Source organism: Uloborus diversus, chromosome 5, assembly GCF_026930045.1.
Source record: "Uloborus diversus isolate 005 chromosome 5, Udiv.v.3.1, whole genome shotgun sequence".
NCBI classification, from domain to species: Eukaryota; Metazoa; Arthropoda; class Arachnida; order Araneae; family Uloboridae; genus Uloborus; species Uloborus diversus.
In genome coordinates this window covers 143,169,304-143,196,927 of record NC_072735.1, presented here as the reverse complement: position 1 = coordinate 143,196,927, position 27,624 = coordinate 143,169,304, and the positions used below count along the sequence as shown (strand labels likewise).

General features: G+C 31.9%; 1 protein-coding gene across 1 annotated transcript in view; it reads left to right on the top strand.

The window, feature by feature from the left end:
* Positions 1-27,624, top strand: part of LOC129222846 (atrial natriuretic peptide receptor 1-like) — a 185,222-nt gene that overhangs the window by 14,313 nt on the left and 143,285 nt on the right. The window contains exon 2 of the mRNA XM_054857398.1: positions 25,623-25,815. Within this exon, the coding sequence (XP_054713373.1) occupies positions 25,623-25,815 (193 nt within the window). The remainder of the gene's footprint in view (positions 1-25,622; positions 25,816-27,624) is intronic.

The following is a 27,624-nucleotide window of genomic DNA, read 5'->3' as shown; positions in this document are numbered from 1 at the left end:
GTGTACAACCGTTGCAGATTCTGTCTAATAAATGAAATTGGAATATGGTCCAATTTCAAGCAAAAACTAGTTATGCCAACAAAACTTTAAAATCTTACATCATGACAAATATTTTTATGTAGTGATATTGCTGTGAATATTTTTTTATTTACGTTATATAAATGATACGGAGTTATTGAGCGTGTAAGGTAGTGTGTTCAGCTAAAGAAATATAGAAGTACCAACACAATATACAATATTCGCTTATAATAGAATCATTGATTTTAGAAAGAAGGAAGAACGAAGTCCCCTACATGATTCTACCAAATACTACTGCCTATCCTATTCGTGTGTCTAGTGGCCTGTCCAATTTACCTAGAATTCCTGTACATAAGGTTTCTTTTTACGGGAAGCTTTATCCGAAACTATCAAATTTTTTAAGTGTAATGTTGAAATAACTTGAATATAGAAATAATTGGGTTGTTTCCGAAATTAAATATTTTTTTCTGAAAGAACATGCTTAACAGAATGAACCATTTTTAAATATCTTTAACAAATTTAATATTTTTAGCGATTACTTACTACTTAACTAGCGGATTGAAATTCATTTTTACGCTGTTGCACATGACATCACAAGTGATGAAATACCATTCCGTAATGCTTTTAGCGCACAGCGCAAACTAACATGTCCAGGCAACGTGGTTGACAGCAAAGCGTTAACATTTAGCCTGGCAATGGAGTAGAGCACCAAAGTACATCACTTGTGACTTCATAAAAACCCCTCCTTAGTTCCAAAATCGGATATTAAAAACAAATGATTGAAAAAAAAAACTGTTGTGAAAATAAAAGTTTCTTTCTTTTTTTGCTTATTCTATAAATTTCAGTGAGTAAAAGTAGTACTTCTGACTGAAGGAAACTACCCCATTGTGAAGAAAATCCTTCATTTAGTTGATTTTTAACCAGTGCAAAAAACGTGATTATCACACAACAAGCACTTTGGAAGTAAAGAGTGTTGTGAGCGAAAATTTCTATTTGTGTATTGAATGCTTATTTTATGTACTCAGGGCGGATGCCGTTAATGAGCTTTGCGTATGATAAACTTTCTTATTTGTTAAGCTGGTTTTTTGCATTAATAAAGGTGCTCAATCTATTGTAGACTTAAAATAGCTGTCTACAGTACTTTTTTGACAATATGGGCAATATTAACATTGTTTTTTCATTATACTTATTTACAGATCATTTTTAATGTATAGTTAATAATAATTTTTTCTATGGATGACTTGGAATCACTAAAAATCATATAAACTACTGCGCCATGTAAAACTAGATGCGTCAAAGTTATGGGTACGAAAGCTTTCCTAAATAGATAAAACCGATACATGGGTTCATAATCGATATTGTTATACAGAGATACTGTACGAAGTTTTTCCACTCCTAGAGAGTGCAAATCTTAAAGAGACCTAAAGAAATTTTTCTAGAATTTTTCATTAACTGTTCTGCATTTATCATAAAATTGTCTTATCTAATATATAAAAATCTCCTGCTACTGTGTTAGTGTTTAAACTCCTTCAATATGGCTCGCCCGATTTTTATGAAATTTTTTATGTGAAATTTTTAGGTATGAGAATAGGTCGTAAAGAATATTTCATACCGCTAGGTAATCAGGGTGTTCTTATCCAGAACTTTTCTTTGAAAACCATTGTAAAAACCATTGTTGAAATTCATTGTAAAAACCAAATTCATTGTATATACCATTATTGAAATTCATTGTAAATACCATTATTGAAATTCATTGTAAAAACCATTGTTGAAATTCATTGTAAAATCCATTGTTGAAAATTATTGTAAAAGCCTTGCTTAAATTAATTACAAACGTTAACATAGGATGGTAACAAAATTTTTAAAATCATTGAGAGTTTTCCGACATTTTGCCGGAGCGCCGCGTCATTTTGAAATTTTTTTCTGCATTTGTTTTGTATTACAAAGTAGTGCGTGCCAAATTTTGAACGATACAAAAATTTTGTCTATTTGTGTGTGTGTGTTTGTGTATGTATGTGTACATTACTGTTTTGATAAAATGAATGGTTGGTGTTTTTTTTTATTATTTTTATCTGTGATCATCGTCTACAACGCTCTATTTTTTTTTCTGTTAATGATATTATCCCCACAAACTTACAACACATTCGTTATTTTTTAATTAACAACCAAAATATTTACTAGAATATATTTATATGGCAGAACAACGTTTGCTTGGTCAGTTAGTAGTGTTATAAAATTAACAAACATTACAGAGTTCTTTATTTTCGATTTAGTTTTTGGTTAAAAAGACATCAATCTATTTGCGACAAGCAATGAAACCACCATATACAAAGCACCGATACTCCTATTTTGAGTTTAATTCAAATTTGACATCTGTGGGAAAATGTCAGCTTGCCGAATGTAAACGTTTAGACATTCGACAAATTAATGTGATCATAACATGCGATATTCAATGCGCATCCTTCCGTTTGGTTTGTCAAAACCACTGTTGAAATTTTAATGAGAAGCACATGGAATTGATATTCAAGTCTAAGATGAGATTTCCAGCTTAATTACTGTCATGGAAATGATTGCAACCTGAAGCATTTTGCGGAACATTGCGTTTCACGGTAGCATTTCGTAATTTAAAATGTGAATATTATTATATTTTTCAGTTTTAAATAAAGTTCTTGATTTTGAAATTTTATACTTTGGTTCCTAGAAATCTCAACTTAAAACTTTGATTCGTTTAAGGTTTTTTTTTTTTTTCAACTCGATGTCTCTCTTTCTTCGCCTTGCATTTCTTACTATTGATAATACGAATAATGCTACTTACAATCAAAAAAATAAGAAAATACAGTATAGATTTCATTTTATTCTTGAAACTGTGTTAACTTAGAGTTTTTTTTAAAGAAATTAAAATGTTACTGTGAACTAATATTTATTTATTCTATCATCAAAGATGAGTAGTTATTTTTATTAGGGTTTGCCCAGCGGCCAAAGTTCGACCATCTTCATTACTGAATATTTGAGAAAACTTACATGAATTTTTCTGTTTCTAACATTTTAATTTTTACTCATATACATTCGTTTACTGTACATCTGGGAACATATATTTTTTACATGTACTTACTATACCCAACAGCAATAATTTATTCCAATTTTGCTTTCTGTATGTGGCACAGCATAACTTATTACGGCTTTGGCGGCAAAAAAAAAACACCTATATATAGGACCAAAGCTTTTTAAATGAATAAAGAAAGGGGATATTTCGATTATTGGGAAATTGGTATGGCCGTAAAATTCTTGAAGGGAAAAGGATACCATGTTGCCCTATGATAACCTTATATATATTTCTTTACTTTTTGCTTCCATGTGCAAAGCAAAAACAATTCTCGCGCTGGCATTGGTGCCAAAAAGTTGACGCCAATGGATAAAGATCGTCAATATCCCAGAAAAATCAAAAGCTTCTTGAATGAAATGATACCGCAAAATTCAGTAGATACGTAAAAATTCTGTATAAACAATATTCTTTTTAAAACGATTACTTAATCATGCCAACTTATTCAATATTACTGAGTATGTGAACAACCTCTACTCGCGACAGCAAATAATATTAAAGTCGCAAAAACGCAATCAAAAGGGAAAGATTATAATGCCCATATTTACCTACGAAGCCTCATAATAAAAACGAATGCAAGAAGTTCATTTCTTTATGTTCAAGCGAGAGATGGTAACTCAAAATATTATCCAGCAATTTCTTCTCGCTAACTATGTCACGTTAAAAAGGAAATAAAAATGAATGCTAACTTATAATTGCAATTTGCACTTTTTCTAGGCAAACGGGTTTGCGCTTTTGAACCGTAACCGTTCCAAGGTCGAACCCCTAAAATGCATTCTCGTGTAAAAAGAGTGGTTTAAAAAATAAATTAAAAACTTAGTGTTTCGTGCTTCCAACAATGGTTTTCAACAATGAAAAACAGCCAAAATTATAATTTTTGAGTTTCGCTAACTAAAAAACGCTTTTACCTTCTTTTCAAGTAGATTTAGGTTATTGGACTTCGGGCGTCTTGACAATTTCTTCTTTGGAATATTTTTTTTTAAATCCTTTCCAACCATATCAAATTTGAAAAAAAAAATGGACCATCCATTCTCGTTGAAAGAGCCATTCAGGACGAAAATGCGTTTTAACTAATGTCTCCAATAATTAGCGTCTGATTTCAAAAATTTGTATTGATAACACTAAAATTTGGCAATAGCTACTGAACAAAAAAAAGAATGAAGAAAATCGGTTCAAAAACCGAGCGAAAATGGTACCGAAAGAAAGCGGCTTGCCTATTATTATATAAAGATTTTTTTTCAGTCTACGTTCCTAAAATATTTATTTAAAAAGAAAAAAAAAACACGAGGAAAGCTTAATGTTCCTTTTACATTATTTTAATGCATTATTTGAGCCGGTTATAAATTTTTAGCACTAGCTCCTTCGAGATAATTTTGCACTTGAAAGTTCATCACGCTGAAGATAATATTTTTTCACCTAAAAATTCCGAAACGTTGCGGTGATTGTGCTCTCAGAAGATCAGAAAAGGTCTTAAAGAATTAAACAAATTTCTTCATGAACTTATATTGACTCATTAGTAAAATTATACTGACTGAATTAGTAAAACCAAGATTTTTTTAACCAAATGGAGGAGAACGCAAGCCGTTTCACATTGAATATAGATGATTATGGTGAGGATACACTCTTAAACTCTAATATTAATGTATGTTGTAGTTTGGCGACATTTTAAAAGTAAGGCAATGTTTTACTTATGAAATAAACAATTTCTTCTCAAATAAGTTTTACTTAAATTAAAATCTTTTGAAGTTTTAAAAAAGTCATTCATCATTAACTGAAGTAACAGTTTGAGAGAAAAAAATTTGATATAGCTTTGGTGTAAGTAAATTGTTTTCTGAAATGAAAATGACTCAGGTTGTTTTTGGAATGTTTGCTTCAAACTTTAACAGGATAGAAAGATAGATTACAAATTATTTGAAACTTCAAATTAATAAAACTAAAGAAAGAGGGAGGAGGAAAAGCAATAAAATAGGTAATCGATACGCAGGGCCGCAGAGAACCAAAGCGGGCCCCTAGTCAGTTTCGTCACTGCGGGCGTATCCCCGCCCCCCCCCCCCCAAAAAAAGGAGAAAAAAGAGGAAAGAAAAAAGAAGACAAAAGAGAAAAATAAAGAAGAAGAAAAAAAAAGGAAAACAAATCAAAACTGCATACTAGAAAACCATTAACGTTATTTTAAGTGCCGCAACTGTATGTACCAAAAGAGTAAATTTTACAAACAATCATAATTTTAATTCAGGAATACTGCTTGCTAATTACTTCAAAAAGAAAAAAAATACGACACAGAAATTCACACATCAAGACCAAATTTTCATACATTGAAACTAGGCACATGCACAATATTGAATTTATTTCAAAGCACCCTTTTTGCTTTTTGATTTGTGCAATGATTTATAACTTATCGAAGTTCAAGTTAATTGAAAGTTTTGTTCTCCAGTGCTTAAACTCCGTGACTAGTTGTCCGTTGCAATGCACTTTAGTAGCACTATTTGATAATCAATCTTAGAATAAGAGTTTGAACAACAGGTATTATTTTAGGAATAATAAATCTTCGTTTATCGTGTCACATGAAAAACTAAGCTTTAAAATAAAATGTATTTTTACAATGTTATGTCTAACGCCTGAAGACAATTCTTTGAAGAATCTTCGGTCTTGCTTTGTTCTATTAACGATCAAAGTTATGAAAAGTTCATTTTTAAAAGTATTGCAGTTCATTTTAGTGATAGACTGGGCTACGGTCAAAAATACATTGAGACAGGCGGCCAATAGCGCAAACATGCCCCTGACGTCAGTAATGACATTCGCAATTCTCAATTCACAACACGCTCTCGTGTTTTCTTATAATCTTTTTTAGCGAGGTGGTGGGAAGCGAATTTATTACACATATGTATACCAAAGGTTGCATGCACGGAACGATTGACGTTTATTTCATCGCACGCTTTCACCTTCCTTATCATAAAAAATAGTCGAAAACTTTGTACTGCATAGTGAATAAAATATGACAACGTATATAAAGTACAAATTCAGAATGAAAAAAGGTTAAAAAACCAGCAAACAGCTGTTTTGGCACTCTAAAATACAAGTGCCATCATCAGTGCAATTAAAAACGAAGACAGGTTCAACCCGACAAAAACACAGTCGAGGCGAACAATGGAATGAGAGACGAGTTGTAAAAGATATGAGAGCAGTACCGGAAACGATGACGTCAAGGTTACGTCAGAACTACAGAGGACAGTTGCACTCAGGAGAAAACGTCACGGACAAAAAATAAATCAAATAACAGACTTCCAAACATTAGGAAAAGGGGGAGCGCTAGACAAATCATTGACGATTAAATTAGCATTTTTCCATATGTGATATGACTCCCAAAAATCTAAATCATGAATGGACGAACACTCGTGAATAACTTTGGCGGAAGAAAAAATAAAATTATGACCGCAAGACCAATATTGTTCGCCTCGACTGTGTTTTTGTCGGGTTGAACCTGTCTTCGTTTTTAATTGCACTGACGATGGCACTTGTATTTTAGAGTGCCGAAACAGCTGTTTGCTGGTTTTTTAACCTTTTTTCATTCTGAATTTGTACTTTATATACGTTGTCATATTTTATTCACCTTCCTTATCGTTAGTGAGAACAGAAAATTTGTTTATTTGCGAACACTCAGGCTAAAAGAAAATTTTATTCTTTGCGTTTTCACTTATTCAGTGGTTTTTTGTTTTGCCCCCCCCCCCCTCCCCGTTTTCTTTCTTTCTATGCTGCTTTCTTTTTTCTTTTTTTATTTCTTTTTTCTTTTAATCTTTTTTCTTTTTCTTTAATTTTTTTGAGCAATCACATTTCTTATTGTTCTCACTTGACTGTTTTGAATTCCTATGATTTTATTTTCCCCCGTCTTCCTCTGCTCCACCACCGTCGACCGGCCTCACGATGCTGCTCCTCTAGCAAAAAGTCTCCAGGTCACGTCCATATCCTACATACACGCACGCACACACCTACACACATACACACACATACACACACTCCTACGCACACACACATACACACACTCCTACGCACACACACATACACACACACTAATACACACTCATGTCTGAACACAAACACACACGCGTACGTACACACACACACTCGTGATTGCGAAAAACATGATTTGAATTCCAAATGTCAAAATTCAAATTATTTAATTATTTTTTATTTTATTTTATTTTATTTTTTATTTATTTATTTATTTTTTTTTTTTTTGGCGTCGGTGTCGTCGGGCCCTAGTTTCCGCCTAGGCTGACATGACCTCTCGTCGGACCTGTTGATCTCGTTAAAATATTTGCATCACTGGAAACGTTTATAGACGGTCTGTCCCGTATCAGATACCTGGAACTTTTGAAAAGTCTCTCCAAATGTTTCAACGATTAAAGAAAACTTGGGTGAGGCACCAGTCCGTTGCCGAATCTTCCATAGATGTCATGAGTATCTTTCTTTCTACATGTTAAATCCGCAAATGAACAGTTACAATCTACTGCTTATTTTAGTGTTTTTGACGTTTTACTCTATTAATTATAACTTCAGAAAAATGTTATATTGACAAAATAATATTTTACATTAACTCTGAGCACTATTTACCGGATGTCAACCGAAAAAATAAGTTGTTTGTGCCAAAAAAAAAAAAAAACTCATAAAAATAAATACTTTCTGAAATAAATGTCCTAAACCGATGAACAAGACATACATTCTGTTCTTCTGGAATGAAACCGATTATCATCATTGCAATAACTTGCATTGTATCACATCAAATGATAATAGTTCTCTGCTATAACAATCAACTAGTCAACCCGTGCGGAACTCCGCACTGTGCTTCGAATCGTTTCATAAGACATTTCGCTCTTTAAAATTTTCAAAGAAAGAACATTATGAAGAAGAACCGAAAAAAAGTAAGCGCAGAAGAGAACGCATGTAATTTAAAGACATCAGTAACAAAACCTCGTTAAATACAACGTTGTGATAATTTGATCATCGCTCACCTTCTGGTCGTACATATTTTCAATGCAAACATAAATATCATTAAAAGTGTGGCTGAGTAGTGACTCGTGAAAAAGCAATAATTGTGCATGTGAAAAAACAGGTTGTGGCAAATACAGTCCTGCCCATGTGAGCATCTGACGGGAAAAAAAGAAACATTAAAGAGATATTTATTGGCACGGATTCGAATTGGCGCCAGTCTAATTAACAACCCGACACCCCAACAAACCTAGTATGTGCTCCTTCCTTTTTGAAAGCTATTCATTGCAGGAATGCGTAGTAAAAAACAGCAAAAAAGCTTTTTGCCAAAAAAAAAAAATAATAATAATAAGATCATGCTTCCATGTTTTGTCATTAACCAGCATGATACGATTTAAAATTATTCGTAAAGCATAGAATTTGAATAAAGAATGACGAAGATCTCACGTAGCGATTAAAACAAACATTCTAGAGAAGTAATAAATTAGATTGAAAATAAGTGTTTTTATCTTTGAAAATTGAACTATTTCACATAGAAGGTTGCTTTAACCGTTACGGCTTAAATTCGCGCACATGTTTCTCTTTTAATCGAACACTTAAAATTCAGAACCAAAACCAGTTGAATTGAGCCCGTTTTTTAAGTGTAATTTTTCGAACGTAGACATAATGTTTTTTTTTTGTTTTTTTTCAGCAGAAAGCAGAGGAGTAGAAAATGATTTCTTGCTAATGAAGTTGATAATAATTTTAATGCTTTATATCGTATTCGCGCGAATAAAAAATTAAAGGTTTACTGGGTGAAACTCGTAGTTTTAATTTGGCGTAGTATTTTTTCATTTGTACAAAAGGTCGAACATTGCTATTAGAAACATCTACATTTCAGCATACAATGAAAATGTTTTTCTGCGCAAAAAGGATTTCCTTTAGGTAATTCTAATACTTTTTTATGCTTACATTATGCTGAGTGGTCTGGATGTAGTCAAAGCTTAAAAAAAGGGAAAAACACCTTTCGATTAACAGTCAACTTATCCGAATGATAACTGCAGCCTGCATAAAGGAGTCAAAACACCAAGTAGCATTCCCACTGCATTTATTTTATTACGTGTGTATGTTATGTGTACATGTAATGCGTAATACTAATATAAATTTGATATTATGTCGGACAGCCTAAGCTTGCCCGAAGTTCAAATAGTTTATAGCCGAACGCTCTACCGAAAAAAACTTATCAGTTTAACCGAACAACTAAGTCCGGTGCTTTTAAGCTTTATTAAAATACGAACACACACACACACACACAGGCTTTTTTTTTTTTTTTTTTGCCGAAAGCGACGTAAAAAATTGGAAAACTGCATTAGAACTTTACTGAAAAAAAAAAAAATTCATAAGAACTGCAGGCATCAAGGTTTTGAAACAGCAAGGGGTGTTTTCGAAAACTTGATTTTTCGACCGTAAGTCTATTTTTCGTCATTAGCCAGCCTGATAAGTTTTAAAATGAGAGGGGAACAATATATAAGATAAGATATTGAAGAAAAATGGTTTTATTTTTGAAAATTTTTACTATTTGTTACCGCAGGCTGCTTGAACCGTTATGACTTAGATGGCAGCACGTGTTCATCATTTAGCAGCACGGTTAAAATACAAAATAAATTAAACTATGCTCTTTTTTAAGCGTAGCTTTTCGAATGTAGTAAAAATGTGATAAGCTATTTGCTTTTTTGCAAAAAGAAGAAAAAATATATATTTTACCCTTCAAATTGAGGTAGTAATTTTTTTATTTGTACAAAGAGTCAAAAACTCATTAGAAGAATACATATTTCAATATACAATTTATTATTTTTTTCTGAACAAAAAACAATTCTATTGTAGTCTGAAATCTTAAACCTGTTACTTATATTTTCGCTTACATTATGCTTTAATTTTCTTACCAGAGCCAAAGCTTAAAAAGAAAAACCTACAATTCCGAAGTAATTTAGCACAAAGTCACTTCAAGTTTTCATATCAGCAAGGAGCGTTTCCTTCTTACTTATTCTATTTCTTCATAGTTGTTATTCATTTAATTAAGGGTTCATGTAATACGCGATATTTTTCTAATGTTTTGCTGAAGATTGTCCGGACGCGGGCCCAAACACGCATTCGAGAGTTACGAAGAGAACGCTCTGCCGATCAAGCTATTCAGCTCTGTCGGTCATAGCGCAAATTAAAGTTATAAGTTTAACCGAAAACCTCATTCTGGTTCTTTAAAACAGGTTTTTCGGCGGAAAAAACCAATTTTTAGACCGTGGGTCTATTTTTCGTCAGTAGTCAGCACCATAAGCTTTAAAATAAGGCGTAAATCAAAGAAATCGATCAAGAATTGAGGAAAATCTGGCGTAGAAACGAAAAACAGGCTACAGAAATAATATATAAGGATTAAACAGTATGGTATCATGTTTTTCCTGTGTCATGCTTGTACATGTAAATAAAACGCCTAAGCCAGAGCAATAAATGATATTCCTGGATTATATATGTTAATTTGTTCAATTTATTGTTACGGCTATGACATTTGTGCAAATAAATGTGCAATTTAATTCAGTAATTTTAAGATTTGGTCTTAGATTTTTATATAATTGAATATAAGTAACCCACTGTGTATCTTAACATAACGTATTAACGTTCTGAAAAACGTTTTTGTATTCAAAAAATAATAATTTTTGCATGTTGCGGGCGTGACATAAGAAAGAGAAGCACAAAAACTTTGCGATGCAAGTGAATTATGACTAGAAAACTGTGAGAGATCTTTTTTCAGTTGAAACAAAGTGTATGAGTTGTTTTCCTTAAAAAAATGTTTTATTATTTTAAATACAATTTCATTAAAAATGGTACGCGTTCATTACTTTAAAGTAAACATACTTTCAAGTTCCAAATTAAAAATGATTTAAAGTACGTATTGCTTTACTTCTCCATGGTAAAATTTTGGATCAGTTGTTATGCTCATTAAATGTAAGTGTGAGGGACGCTCAAAGAGCACATAACCCAACTTTTGCCAACAGCCTTAAGGTCCTTTTGGCTCAGAAGTAAAGTACTACTGTTTGAAAATCGATTACATGGGAAGGCTAATATCCGGTTTATAGGTGGAAATAGACGTATCTATTAGCTTATGGGGATGTTAATTGGTTTCTTTCAGATGTGCACTTTTGCCTCTCTATTATTTAGCCTTAGTTTTGTAAAAATGAAAATTTGCTCACAGCAACATTTTTTAAATCTAAAGTATATTCGATCTATTTTCTCACGGCAAAATTAATTCATTTATTTATTCACAACAAAGTTTTGAACTTACCATTTTGCTTTTACGTTCCTGAACAAAATTAAAATATTGTATTTTCTTTTTGTTGTTTCCATGGTAACTATTTTTGTTTCCCTTTATTTTATTTTTGAGAATGCAATAAAAGAATAAGGCACTAGTGACATTATAAAGAGCTTGCATCAAAATCCCATCGTTATTTTCCCTTCTCCCCTGCTAGATTCATTCAGATGGAATCGTCTTTACTTGGCAGATTGCCGAATTACATACAATCCGTGGTCAAACAGTAAGTTACTATCACAAAGGTCTGTGGATCAACACTCGCCACAGACACATCACTCCCATTCTTACACTACAATTGATTTTTAAGTTTTCTTGGCTTAGAGGCTTTAGTTCTGTTAAAAAATTTTATAGTGCACATTCAAATCAAAATACGTGTTTGACCCGTATAATGGCGTAAGAACTAGGTTTTTCCTTATTTCCTGAAAGATAATGAAATGGTATTTAAAACGGCCCGTTCAGCAAAGATGAGGTTAAATATTTTAAGGCCTCTTTTCTAAAATATTCCTCGATAGTTTCGACTTTATCAAACGCGTTACACGATTTTCTAAATTTTGCGCATTGAAAAGTTAAGTTCTTGCCTTACTTTTCATATCCGACCTCTATCAGCCGTAAAGAAATTTCTCCTTGATATGAACTTTTTTAGTAGTGTATTAAGCTTTAAATATGAAAAAAAAAGAAATGTGGTATAAATATTTAAAGTATTTGCTTTTGCAGCTTCAAGTTTCCATTTTAAAGTTTTAAGAATACTATTATAGATACAAAATATCTCTAAGCAATCATAAAGCATAAAATGTACGTTACAGTTTTGGTGAAACAGACATAGATTTTTTTTAATGCTTGAAATCGTTACCGTCTCTTATATATTCTGTGGAAAATTTGAGGTTTTCTGGTTATAAATACTTTTTTTTATAAGTTATACTTTAAAGCTTCACACATTTAAAAATTTAGAGTTTTCATTACCAGAGAAAAACTTATCTAGTACAAATTTTAAAAAAAAATCATACTGCTTATAAAATTATAATAATCACAGTCATCAAGTCTCCCTTTATACTATCTAGCCGAAAGGTGTCTTCGTTGTTGAACCATTTATAATGGTCGAAGCACTTTGTTTCTTTTTAGTCTAGAAAATAATATTACTACATAATAAACTGTATTTCATGGGACAATAATATATATTTTCAGTACGTGTTTTTTTTTTTTTTCGAACTTAAATGTATCGACTTTCATACCGGTTGGCAAAATACACTTGACACCTATTTAGAAATTGAGTTTCATATTAATTAATAAGCTAAATTTCACGTTCAAGCTAAAATAAGCTTTTATCATGGGTTAATAAATCTTTTCGCAGCAACAATTATTACTGGAAAATCTGGAAAAACTGTATTCAACTAAAAATAAGGTTCTGAAAAAGGGCAATAACTCATGCTCCAAATTAATTAGCAAAATTAAACTTAAGATTAGCTTATCGATTATAACTCATATCGGTTACTTAGCCATATTTCCGAAATATTTACGATGATATATCATATCTACTTAAAGATCAAGTTTCTTGGTGTTTCATAATTTACACCTCGTAGAGATCAGAAATGCAAATTTTCTTAACTAAGAAAAAATAGTGCAAATAAGAAATCTCCCCGTATCTGTCAAAAATATTCTTTATTTTATGAATTAACAACCAAACTACGCACATGTTTGAAATATCAAATTCTTACCATTGAAGAAATAATATTATAAGCGTGATTAAACGATTAAAATTTTACGCTGAGGAAATTATTTTCACCGAAAATATGAATGTAAAAATTATATTCGATTCCAATACATAATGTATGCTGTAAAGCGTCGCTTAAACTTGATTATGGAAAGTAGAACACAGAAATAAAAAATATTTTCTAAAACTCTCCAATTTTGGAACATTTCATTTCCTTGATTAATAAATTGTGTACATTTTCTTCAATAATGTATTCCGTTCATTTTGCCTGCGGTAAAAAACTTTCCCATTTCTTAGTATGATGGAATAAAAACAGTTGCGTCTTTCATCAAAAATTGGAGAAAATAATTTAAAATTATTATCTGAATTCAAGTGTTCAGATATTCTCGTTATTAGCAAATGTCTATGTGATGTTATGGATTGTACGTTTATTAAAAACACAAATATACAGTTTTTAACTTCTTTGTATTTTCTGTATATTTACATTCAGTGTAACATGATTTTTTTTTCTTTCTGAAAGAACTAATCGCTAAGGTATTTATTCTTCTTCCGACATTTGTGTGTACATATTGTTAAACTTAGAAAATCGTCCATCAAGGTATGACAGTTGAAAATTGCTTCTACATTTCAACGAAGCAAATACCTGTTTGGTGATATTTTGATAGTGGAAATCAAGGACGGATATAGAGAAGGTTCAAGGAGGGGACGATTGATTTCAGATATTTACCCTTTTAATAATTCCCAAACCTCTGCTCCCTAACAACATGGAAGGTTAAGTCAGATCAAACAACGTAAGTAGAAGCACAAATTTGTAAATTACAGCAGACACGTGTTTCGGCGTTACAGGGAACGCCTTTTTCAATGCAAAAAATAATGAGCTTATGGATGAAAAGACATCCGACAAAAGTAACGTCGAAACACGTGTCTGCTGTAATTTACAAATTTGTGCTTCTACTTACGTTGTTTGATCTGACTTTACTATTCAGCACAAAGGTATTTATTTATCTTAACATGGAAGGTTGTCTGAAAATACTTTTTTTTCTTTTTGGAACTTTATGAAAAATTTTAGAGGAGTGTACTGACCCATCTTTTACCTTAACGTCATTTAAAGTGTCTCATAAATCCTTTTTTTTCTTGGTACTTCAATTTAAAAAAAATTCCTGGGGACAACCCCCCAATCCTCATCTAAGATTGTCTACAATTGAGTTCTTGGAATTTCGAAAAAGTTCCAATACCAGTTCCAATAAGTCACTAAAGTGCTAAGAGATATGCTACAGATGCGTTTTCAAACGTACAATATTCTAAAAAAAATCAGAAATGGAGAGCATCCTTTTCTCCGTAACTTTATTGAAGATCGTCTAAAATTATGTTTTTTTAAACTTAAGTATCGAAAATATGGCTAGGGAGAGTTCCTGCATCTCAGCTCAAGTTAGGGGGCAATCGCCCCATCACCTCTCTCTTGTATCCGCCCTTTGGTGGAAATTGTAACCCTAACTCTAGTGGATTAACCCTAAACTCCAGTAGGTAGCGTTAATTGTTGACCCCTTTTCGTTTCTTCAATCCCCTGAAATGTCACAGTCTTACCAGTAAAACAGTTAAGTGACCGGATCGAGTTTAGCCTTGTCAAAGTAAAGCATTTCCATGCATGTCAAAAATTAACAAAAAAATATTATCATGTCGTGGTGCGAGTTTCATTTTTGGTGACGTCAGGAATGTTACTCGATCATTCGTTATTATATATATATATATACTAGAAAGTCACCCGTCAAGGCATGACGGGTGAAAATTGCTTCTACATTTAAACGAAGTCATTGCCTGTTTGGTGATATTTTGATAGTTGAAATGGTAACCCTAACTCCAGTAGGTAGCGTTCAATGTGTTGGCCATTTTTTCGTTTCTTCATTTCCCTGAAATGACACAATAAAACCTTTCGCTGCGTCTTAAACATTACCATAACATATTATCAAGTAATTATGCCTTGGCGCGAGTTTTATCGTTGAAGCATGCGGTTTACTCGATCATCGGCTATTATTTATATGAGGATGAGGATTAGTAATCTCTCACACAGTACTGCTGGAATGCTGTTCATCACTTTAGTGGCGAGAAATGGTTTGTTGGTGTCAAGCTCAAATTAAGAAAATTGAAATTATTGGCAGAAGTGTGCGAAAATTAAAAGTATACATATTTACAACGTGTTTACACGTATTTTCATTTCTTTTTATACTTTGTTCTGCAAATATTTGATTCGGTTGTGTATCTAAAAGTTATTACAGTTTATTTGATTTTCCCCATCGCTTCCAATAAAGAACAAATGAATATCTAGACGTTGCTTTTCTTGTTTAGTTTTGAAGGAAATGTTACTAGATTCTTTTTCAATGAACATGTCAGAATTGTCCGGAAATTGTCGTTGAATTTCTTGAAATATCTATTGAAAGTTTCTTTTTCTTTAAAACTGAAAAAATAAACTATTTTTACTTTGTCCTGAATCCGAAAGATTGTTATAAAATGAATTAAACCACCGACAACAAGGAGGAGGGTAGTACCGATTAATTTTTCAATAACGTTTCAGGGGCAAATCTTTTGTCTCGCAAAAAGTTTTATTTCTTTAACTATATCTTTGAGATACTATATATTACTAAATTTTGTCATATTAGCTCTGTAAACTAATATTAATTAATGAACAGAAAATTTAGCATTCACCAGTATTTCTTAATTTTTCAAAGTTTTTACCATTGAATTTGAATTATCTGTTGTTGCCTTAAAAGTCGACTTGGAATAAATTGTAACTTACTCTTGTATTAATGCGAATAAGCAGCGAAATATCAAGAGAAAGTATGAAAGCATTTAATAAGCGTCTTGGTTTTTAAAAAACTAAGAAGTTCAATGTCTTTGTAGTTGCTCAAAGTAGAATAGCGCCATTTTGTGCACTATTTGTGTGTGCGACTTATATCCATTACAATCTATAGTGCTAAACTACTGCAGACAAATAATGTTAAATAACCCAGTTTAAGTAATTATGCTGCTCACTTGGTGCGAAAAAAAAAAGTAGGATTCTGTTACTGCCTATGGGCAAAGACAGACATTTTCCCATTGATTTTATCAGCATAAGTGTGTTTTATTTGGCTGCTACTTACACTCAAGAGTCAAAACATTATGACCACCTGTCAATAACGAGTTGGCATACTATACCTTTGGCGTGCAACACAGCTTCAACCCGCCTCGGCATGGATGCCACAAGTCCTTGGTAGATGACCGAACACAGATTGTACCAGATGTTTAAGCAATTGTTACGCAAATCCGAGATATTGCGAATTAGTGGTCTCTGAGCTGCCATCCCATGACATCCCAAATGTGTTCTATCTGATTGAGATCCGGTGAGTTATGCGTCCAGGACATTAACTGGAGTTCAGCATCATGTTCCTCGAACCACTCCAACACAATTTTAGCCTTGTGACACGGGTCGTTGTCCTTTTGGAACATTCCATTTCCAGCTGGAAAAACAAAGGCCATGTAAGGGTGCAACAGGCCCGCAATGGTGTTCTGGTACCCTGTGGCATTCAGGGTCTGCTGTACCACAACCATGGGACCCAGAGAAGCCCAAGAGAACGTTCCCCAAAGCATAATACAGCCACCACCGGCCTGTGTATGACCTACTGTACTTTGAGGGAGCAACTGTTCGCCCGGAAGACGGCGTATCCTGACACGGAATACAATCAATTAATATATGAAGTTAAATAAATGAGTGAGTGAAAGAATGAATGAATAAAAACATGAATGAATGAATAAATAAGTGAATTTCTAAATAATGGAATGTAAATGAATTAATCAATAAATGAAAACGTAAGTGATTTATATTCAATGATTGAGTGAATATATGAAAAAAAAACATCACTTTGCCCCATCTGCTTTGCCCTTGACTAATGCACTTGACTAATTGTACAGTTTTTTAAAAACCCAAATAAACTTAATATTAATTAAGTAATTACTGCATTGAATATTAGGAGGTCTCAATTGATATTTAAAATATTAATAAAGAACTTTATCATTTTAAAGAAGCAAAACAATTTTTGACTTACAACAAAATATTATGATATGAGTATCATTTTTTTAAAAAAATGCCTGTATTACCAAATACTTTAATCTTTGATCGTATTTTTTTTTTTTTTTTTGACTGGAATAGACTACATACGGTTCTATATAGTTAAAATAATACCTCATACGTGTTGCTAAAAGCAGACTAAATATTTAACTATTTCTTCTTGCCCCGCTATTTCACTTTGCCCCTACTAAGAGCATTTAAGAGTTAAATAAAATATCACACTTTAGATTAGTGTAACAATTCATGGTTTGATATCAGTTTTTGTTTTAAGCATAATATTTCATTTACACAAACAAATCAATTAGGAATCATTAAAGGCAATAATTTCTCGATCTGTTACACGTCTGTAGAGACAATGAATATAATATAATACTTGTCCTATAAGCTTCTGAGATTTGCATATTCCAGCGAATTGCAAATCTCTCCTGAACATGTATGGATTCGACTGGATGTGTACTTGATTAGGTGCAGCATTACAGTAATTTGCTAACACAACATAGTAAATCATGTGTTCCGGTAAATACTATAGTTTCAACTTAATGAACTCCGTAAGTAAAGATTGCATGTGTTTGTGATTATTTTTTATACGTATTTAAAAAGTACGTATAATTGTTTTTTATTACCAGAAATAATATTACATTCACGAAATAATGTTGTAGTTTTCGTAAAAGGAAATAACTTTTAAAAACTGCTTAAGGCTTTCACTGCCGGCGTCAATAAGAAGAAAACGGTTCCGGGCTTATTGGCCATGGTCTAAAGGATAAAGAAGAAAAAAATCAAGTCCTTCCTTCCAACCTTTCTTTAGACCACGGCCAATAAGCCCGGAAACGTTCTCTCTCGAAACAACGTTTAGTGTTATCTTTTGTGTTTAAATGCTACCGGAGCCAACTATGCGTGTCACTTGAACTCATCTAGAACGGAAGCGAGTTTAGAGTGGAACCAGGTATCAAAAGTTAGAAATTTCATGAATATCATAAAAAGCCTGGTCTCAACTTCGTACGATGTTAGTTTGTTGAAGCATCAATTAAAAAAAACTTACGGTGTACTCCGAGGGGACGGTGGTGTACACCAACCCACCGTCCGCAGCGAGGCCGAGGCAACCTCCCCCCCCCCCAGCTTTTAGGGGAGTCTAATACTAGGACAAATAAATAGTGGATGACACCGAATTAACTGGACGATAAATTATACTATTATATGGAGTTGTCCTTTAAAACTATTTGTTAGCTCGGATGAAGAATCAAGAAACAAAGGGGTGTAAGTGCAAAAATAAAAACTTTAGAGATTTTGTCTTGAAAAATGTATTTATTTTCATTTTACTTGAAACAAACAGGAAGAGCTAAGCAAATGCTTCGAGTTTCTAGTGTCCTTGAATATAGATCATTTACCATCAAAATGAACAAGAATAACTGAAAAAAAGTATCCCAACTACACAGTTAAAATTCATTGCTATCATTTATTGTCCTCAGAATAACTCCAAACTTTTCTTTTAATTTCCTGGCTCCCAAATCACTATCAAGACAAAATCTTCATTCGCGTTTATGAGATCTTATACGTTCTTAACTTTCCTGTAGTAGATATTTGACAACATATAGAACATTAAAAGCGAATATTCTTTAAAACCACGAAACGGCAGAAAAGTGTAAGATTAAAAAGATGTTCAGATATAAATTATTTTATTGGTATAAATACGTTTCTCTACGTATGTCCAAATAGCTGTTTTAAAGAAATCTGTTGTGAATATGAATAAAACTTGTGAATTTGTCAACTTTATGCTTTATAATATTCTGTTCTATCTTATATTCATACGATAAAAGATATTGAACGTAAACTCGTGTCAACCATTTCACACCAGAACCAGAAACATAATTCAAAATTCAGAAACTCCAATTTTCTATGGTTCAACGGATTTAAGAAAGGATTCGGCATAATTTTACGGTAATCTCGTTTGGAATAATAAAAGTGTCTTGCAAATAATTATTACGTCGATAAATAATCCTTGCGAAGCAAAATTTCTTGGCAAAAGTTTCTGGTTATGTGTCTAAGTTTAGTCAGTGAAAACTTATTAGTAATCTGAAATGAAATCAGATATTGTGATGGGTGCAGTTTCGTTAACTGTTCGAATAAACAGTATTTCAACCCAACTGATAATGAAAATTTAATGTATGTTTTGAAAAGGAAAAAAAAGTGATATACCAGTTTAAGTCTTTTGAAGCAGTTCAATTATTGTTTTAAAATTTTGAATTGTTTCTTTTCACCCTTTCCTTTAACAAATTTCTTTCGATAACTAACCAAATAACCAAATGCAATTTTTCAATAGTATTTAAAAACTTTAAAATACATAACATCTTAAAACGTACGTTTTGAAATGAATGAATATACCTCAAATGCATGTCCAAAATTTCTTTGAGCGTGTATTTGAGAAAAAATAATAGATCAGTTTTACGATAAAAATATATGAGAAAAAGGATAAATAAAAAAAAAACAATGAAGAAATCGAGTAGTATTTGTAATTATTGCTTCAGAAAAATGCTAGGAAAAAAATCAATTTCCATTTATGCATTAAAATATCAAAAAAAAAAAAGTGTTCAAAATTGAATATTATGCATATCATATTAGATTGCATCGCTTAACTTAATGTAAATTCCCTCTTTTCTACCAAAACCGTCAGCGCTGATTAAGAGTTTTCCCGAAAAGATAAAAAATGAAACACTGTTTTCATCTTCAAGCAAACTTTCCATCATATGCTCCTTATTATATTTCTTTTTTATCACCAAAAATATGTTGATTTAATACGCCTCATTTATTATGCGTATAATTTGATAACTGAAATTAAGATGTAAAAATGCAAGTAAACACATTTTTTGTAAAGAAAAAAAAACAGTTGCTATTAAGCTAATTTAGTATATGTAAATGCTTTCTTTCGCAGATTTTTTTTTTTTTTTTTTGTGCAATAAACATATTTCTGTGAGCTAAGCTGAATAAAAAAAGAAATAACTGCTTCTTCTTAGTTTGATATTCCTGCAAATGTGCAAAATAACTTGAACACTGCTTGTCCGAGACAGACTGAAACATGATAAATGTCTATATCATTTTTTATGTGAATATCAACATTCACATGCAAAAATCATCGGCGATTAAACGAATTGTTTTGATGAACTACCAGTGAAAGTCGACAGTTTCTAATTTCATTGTTTCACAAAAACATGTACAATATGACTTTCAAATCTTAAAAAATATGATAGTGGTCTCTTTGCTTAAAGTTCTGTGACAAAACTGAAGAAAATTTATAATTTCAGTTTCTATGTGTATCTATACAGGTAATTATCAAAATAATGGAAACACTCTGTCACAAGTGAGTTGGAAATCGCTACTCTGCCATAAATATTCTGTTAATAAAGGTGCCTTCTGACTGTAATCACTCACACTAGTGAATCCAGATGGTGATTGAATTCTGTGGTCATTTTTGATGCTTCGATTCCGAGTCACAACTGATTACAACTGTATTTATGTCGAGGACTGCATACTAAGTGCCTTGCCTCCATTATTTTTATACCGATAGATGGCAGCACCATCACCGGATCGAACAGTTAAAGAGAATTTAGAACTAGACCAGGAGCTAATTGCTTCCTGGTGCTAGCACCCCCAGAGGTATCGTTTCACTTGGAGGACATTGAGACCACGAGCATATTTAACGTCACCCAGTCCCCTTTAATGACGACGGTGGATCTTCGACCATCGAGGTTCGAACTCAGGACCCTCCGGCCCCGAATCCGACACTCTACCGATCGGGCTACCACGGCCACTTTTGTTGCTATTGTTCGATTTTGACACATTACAATTCGCTTCAATACCCGTCGGTTTCTTTTACTGAGCTCCTCTTTCCGCCCACTCTATTTTGCTTTACCGAGCTTGTCTTACTGCACTGTGTCTATGCTGTCATGGCTTAAGACACTGTACTTCTAGAAACGTTAGAAAGTTGAAATGTTTCAGTTGCCCCTGCTCTAGCTAGACGTTCTCCAACAATTTATCCTCTTTTAAAATTTGAGAGGTCCGACATTTCACGCTCTTGAAAAAAATCCAAGACTTCCAGATCTTCAATTGAGCCATCCTGTACTACCAGAATATATACATTGCTATTCATAAAAAAAATCAGATATCTAGTTTTATTCTTTATTACTTACGAAGCAGATTCAAAAAAAGAATACTTTTATTCACAGGTGTTTCCATTATTTTGATAACTACCTGTATATATATGGATATTCTGAATTTGTTTTAATAATAACGTTTACTTTACATCTCTTATTACACTTTTGACAGAATAAATAGGGATAATGTTTTGGTAAATAGTAAGAATTTTTTTTTATTTATTTAGGTAGATCTTTCTCCAAAAAACTTAAAAATATTTATTTGGAAACTAAGATTTTTATTGAGTCTTTGACACTTTCAATAACAATTAATACATAGTCATGTTCGACAATAAAACTGATACATCGTGAAATAACTTTTGTTATGACTTGACATTTTTAATTATTAAAGAAAATTAAATTTAACTACCATCAACTTCTGCCCCTAAGTTGTGAGGAACACATCAACTCTTTTACTAACTAGTGCTTAGTAGAATTAGTTGTTTTAGAAAGTTTTTCTTATTTTTTTCTGAAACTCAGGGTACCATATATTTGATATATACCAAATGTTCTATAATCAAGTTCGAACATAAATTCTGCCGTAATAATTGAAAATCTGCCTGATACGGAATAGAGTACGGAGTTTATTACTGCTCTATTTTGAAAAGCAACGAAACATAATTTGTTCGAATATTGTTTTTGATCGTTAATTAAAAGAAATTGTAAAGTTGTTATCACAAAAGGAAATTTTAGTTAAATTATTAACATAATTGTTATTATTGCAATTTATTCTCTCCGGTTTTTTTATTCTTTGTTATCTTTCCTACCAGTAGTGAATTGCACACAAGTAATGATTTTTTTTAAATAAAATAAATAAGAGGAATATTTTTTTGAAGTTTTTCTTGCGAAAGAACTGCTCAGAGAGAGAGAAAAAATGATAGTTTCAGGGAATAGGATAAAAAGAAACAGAATATTCACCAAAAGTAATCTTAATACGTGAAATTTGATTACTTCTAAAATATTTTACTGGTACGTACTTGCTTCGAAAAACTTAAAAAAAAAGAAGTCTTCCAGTAGCTTGTATTGTGTTTTCCGTAAACCTGACTTAATCCAAACAGAAAAATGTATCGATTTTCGGCGTTTTCAGATGGATAAATTTCTGCTTTTATACCGGAATATTGTACATCATTGAGTTTCATAACATCAAAGATGGAGAAAAGAAAATGAAGTATTTTTTACTTTAAGCAATGAAATATTTTCCACGTCCGCTCGGAACTTTTTTAAACAGCTTGTTATTGTAGTTAAGACATCCAGAAGTACAGTCATATGATTTACAAATGATTTACAAATACTAATATACTGGGTGTTCTTAAAGTCTTGCAGTGATAAAGAGAGTGCATTAAAAAAATAATAATAATAATAATAATAACTACTTCAAAGTCGAACATTTTTTCATTATGATTCTCATTTCAGAAAGTTTTTTTTTTCAAAGGTTATGCACTTCAAGATGTGCACTTTTCGTAGCTCTGAGAACATTCTAACTGTTTTCAACTTCGCGCAAGATACTAACGTAGCTAGATATTACATTCTGAGATGTGAAGGTTTGGTTATAACAGTCCTTGTATAGATATTAACTAGCACATTAGTATTGACAGTGTGTGTTGAAACCACGTGAACCTGAGGTTTTAACACACACTGGGGGTGTACCATCAAAATCCCCCTTTTTGGACGTATGCCGTCCATCCCCCTTCCCTCCCTCCCCGGATGTACGACTGGAACTACGATAGGGTTTCCTTTTCTTTTATAGGCGCCATTTTCAGTTTATGATGTTAGCGCTACTTACAAGCTTCTTGCTAATATTGTGCCAATGGAGGAAAAAAACTTGATGAAATAAGGATTAAAATAGAAAATTAAGTAAAAAAATGCTTAAATGTGTATGTATCCATGCAATAATATTTTTAAAAATATTCATTACATGAAATCAAATTTACAAAAAATGTACCCTTTTTTTTCAATGTAATAGTTCTGTCGTTTAAACTAAGATGTAAGTGTTTACAAATCTTGATATTTATGTGAAAATGATGTGTTTAGGGAAACAAAAAGCGTTATTTTAGTATTGTTGTTAAAAACCTATTTTTAAAAGAAATTCAAGCCTTAAAACAATTTAGTATTAGCTCTAACTGAAGTAAAAACCTTCTACTCATGATTTTCAAAGTAAAGATTATCTGAAAAGAAAAGAATGAAAATGCATGAATCATTAATTTTGATTACAAAAAGTTTGTTTTGTCATGAAAATATGGCGGGATTAGTTTGTGGAAAATACAAAATAGACACCAAACATCATTCATCACTTTTAATGTTGGGAAAAAATATTATCTATAAAAATATTGTAATAATGCAACTTATTTTTCTAATAAGAAGTGTGGAGGAGTAACACTCCAGAAAAAACTCATATGTATAATTATGCAACCGAAACATAAAGGTAAAATTCAGATTATTAGTATTATACATAAAAAAACGATGAAAACAAATGTAAGAATATAAAGAGAGAGGAATTAAACATGAATAATAGACTTCAGAATTTTATCCCATGCATAAGTCTTTAATCTTAGCCTTCAGAGGAGTTATTTTTATCTTTGTTATTATTTGAAAGATTATCTACTAGGTGGTAAGGTATTCTCCTCGCTATCTTATGGCTTAAAAAAATCATTTAATGGATTATTCTGTCTACTTTTAATCACCTCACATTATTTTTTATTCCGTATTACCGGGGTTATAACGTCTTAGCGTATTGCTATTCGGTGGGAAAGACTGTCATCAAGGGTTAATGTGAGAGCTTCAACAGATTGAAAATATGGGTGTGATCGTTTCGTGAATTAACTACTAAAGTCAAGTTATAAAATGCATCCTTAGATTGATAATAATCTGCAACAGCGGGTTCCAACAGGTGGTCTATGGCTCTGATCTAGATTTAAGTTTTCAAAAATAACGTAGCTGCAGTTCTAAATAGATATCACACTTTTGTAGTACTTTAGCTGTATTGTGGCGACTAAAAAAAAAAAAAAAAAAAACAGATGAGAAGGAAAGGCAAAAATTCGATTTATAAGCGGAAACAGCTTTCTGTTATTTTGCAAGGATTCTACTTTGATGATTTTAAGGTTAATTTGCAAAATGAATCAAGCAGAACCTTGAAACATAAAGGGAATAATAAAACATAAGTTCATCCTCAAGTTTTTTTAAAATTATTTTTTTATCCAGAGTTTTGTGGCTTAGCTGAATCATTGACAAGATTTGGGCCTCTTCAACACAATAATATTGAGATAATCAAAAACTCTTTCTCTTTTCTTCCATTTTTATAAAATTAAAACGTATTTCGCAACAACAAAAGAGGTAGGTAGCACTTTTTTTTCTTTTCACTTGTTTTTTTAGTATCAACATAGTTTAAGATCAAAACTTATTTTTAAAAAGTCTTGTTAATTTAAACATGTGTTTAAATTTGATCTCATTTTTATTGGATGATATATAAGCTTCTTTTTGTAAGTGAGTGTAACTTGAGAGAAAATGTAGCTTAAAATGGGTTTTAAAAGAAAAATTTCTGTTGTTGAATGTGGTAATATTCTCGTTCTATTACAAATTATAACGTACTATAAGACTCTCTGTTTCCTTAAAAACTAGATATTTTATCATAAAAAGTAATATATATATATATATATATATATATATTTTTTTTTTTTTTTTAAATGTGAAGTCAATTCTTATTTAGGTCAACAAAAAAGAACTGAATTTTAGTTAACTTTAATGAAATAATTACTACTAATATAAGTATGCTTATACATATGACATCACAATAATCTTAATCACAATCGTAATTAAATTTCTTTAATAAACTAATATTTAAAAAAATGTATTAACCTAAAATATAATTCGCTACAAGTTTTAAAAAGTGTGTTTGAACTTGAGTGGATGAAAAAAATGTATTTTATTAACGATTACAAATCTGAACAAGATATATAAATACATATAGGGAGAGTATGAGCTAATAGTAGGGATTGAAATATATATATATATATATAGTTGAAATAAGTTGAACCATCAAAGAGAGACATTGCTTTCCCATTTGAAGATACATTTTTAAATACACAATATGCCAATAATTTTGCGACACTGTAAATACTAGTCTACACATAAATCAAGTAGAAAATCTTTTACCTTGCAATGTATTCATACATCTCTATTTTTCTCCCTTCCAGCAAAAATGAAAGCCGTAGGCCCTGGTTTAGGGAAGGCGATAATCGTGACACGAATGAAAGGGCCAGGAAAGCTTATGAAGCCCTGCTGACTGTCACTGTCAGGATTCCGGAAACGAGAGAATATGCAGAATTTTCCCGAGGAGTGAAAAATCTCGCGCTGGAGTATTTCGGAAAACCCTACGGAAAGGAAGAGGTATGAATATTTTCTTTATGTGGAGTTTTGAAATCTCAAGTGGCCAATTCTATTCTCACTTTCCCGTCATGTGCAAGGTCTATTTTTCAGAGTGTTATTGTGGGCTCGTATATTTCAAAAAGTTTCCCCGAACACGGTTCTTTTTTTAACACGCTTTTATTAGCTTCACTTGTATGTTTGTGAGTAACTCTCCTTTGGACTGAGAGCTAGTGATTAATTACTGTAAGTACATTCCACCACTTTATGAGCGTTCATGGCCGAGCAGTCTAAGACGCGGATCTTCACTGACGTCCACCTCCGGGAATCATTGGGCGTGCGTTCACATCCCGTCTACGCCGAAATTAAATGTATAATCTTGCAACTCAATTTTCGTTCCCTTTTTGTGATCGGATTCTTTTATAATTTGGAATGCAACCTCAGACCCGATGACAATACAGTAGTCTATAGTCAAATTAATTTATTAACGATGAGTTATTAGTTTATTCTAATTAACACGCTTTTATTAGCTTAACTTGTATGTTTGTTGATATGTTTGTATGTCCAACTTTCCTTTGGACAAATAGCCAATGGCTTTTTAGAATTACTTACAACGTACAAATCAGAGCTGCAAAGTGTAACAATGTTTGCACATGAATTTACCAGAAAGCTTTCAAAATGTCTGATGCAAATAATGCAATCGAATACTAAGATAAATTCCATTATAATAAAAAAAAAATAGTTTAAAAAAATTTAAAAAACACGCTTTTGTAGCAAAATGAACTAAAAAGTAAAAAGTAAAATAATAGTTTCAAAAAACTAAAAAAAACACGCTTTAGTAGGCAAAATGAACTAAAAAGTTAAAAGTAATCTTTGGATGACAAGTACATAAAGTAATTGACCAAACACTTAATTTTACTGTAGTAAAAAAAAGCGTGGGGGGTGCTTATTTACATTTTTGCACGGACAACAAATGGAAGAAATTTGAAACAATTTTAACACTTAATTTTACTACAGTAAAATTAAGTGTTTGGTCAATTACTTTATATACTTGTCATCCAAAGATTACTTTTAACTTTTTAGTTCATTTTGCTACTGAAGCGTGTTTTTTTAGTTTTTGAACTATTATTTCTTTCTGTTGAATCTAAAGTGCGGATGGGGGGGGGGGGGGTTATCCGGTCCAAAGTACTACTTTTAGTCACTGAAATTGATAGAATAAGCAAAAGTCGAAAAATACTTTTATTTTAAATTTTTTTTTATGTCGAATTTCTAAACCAAAATGTCTCATCGTGTGACGTCACAAGTGAGAGCATCCATCATGGAACTGGAGCACGTGGTTGCCTTTTCTGGCAAGATATCGCCTTTTGGTGATATTTCAGAGTGAACAATTATTATTAGCGGAATGAAAATTGTTAGTAAAATAAAATATTCGTTTGACGAAGATTGGCAGTGTCCTGAACTTTTGTCCTGGAAACCCCAGCAACTTATTCACTTGTACGTCAGCAGCGAAAATAAAAAGCGGCTGAACGCCTTTTAAAAATTTTTAAGAGAGAAAATATGTCAAAATAAAATAAATGTAACTCTCCCCTTGTTTTTAGCCATGCTCTTCTAGAATTTTTGTTTTAATGGAAAACAACCCAATTTGGGTTTGTCACATTTGGCTTTTTTTTTTCACATAAAAACATATTAGCATTACACTAATATTTTTTTAACTCAATGAATGTGCTAGTTATCCCTACTGAAGCAAAAAATAAATAAATAAATAAATAAAGGAAAAAATTGTGCCAAAGAGTAAAATGACCAAAGACTGGATGATGCATAAAATAAAATAAT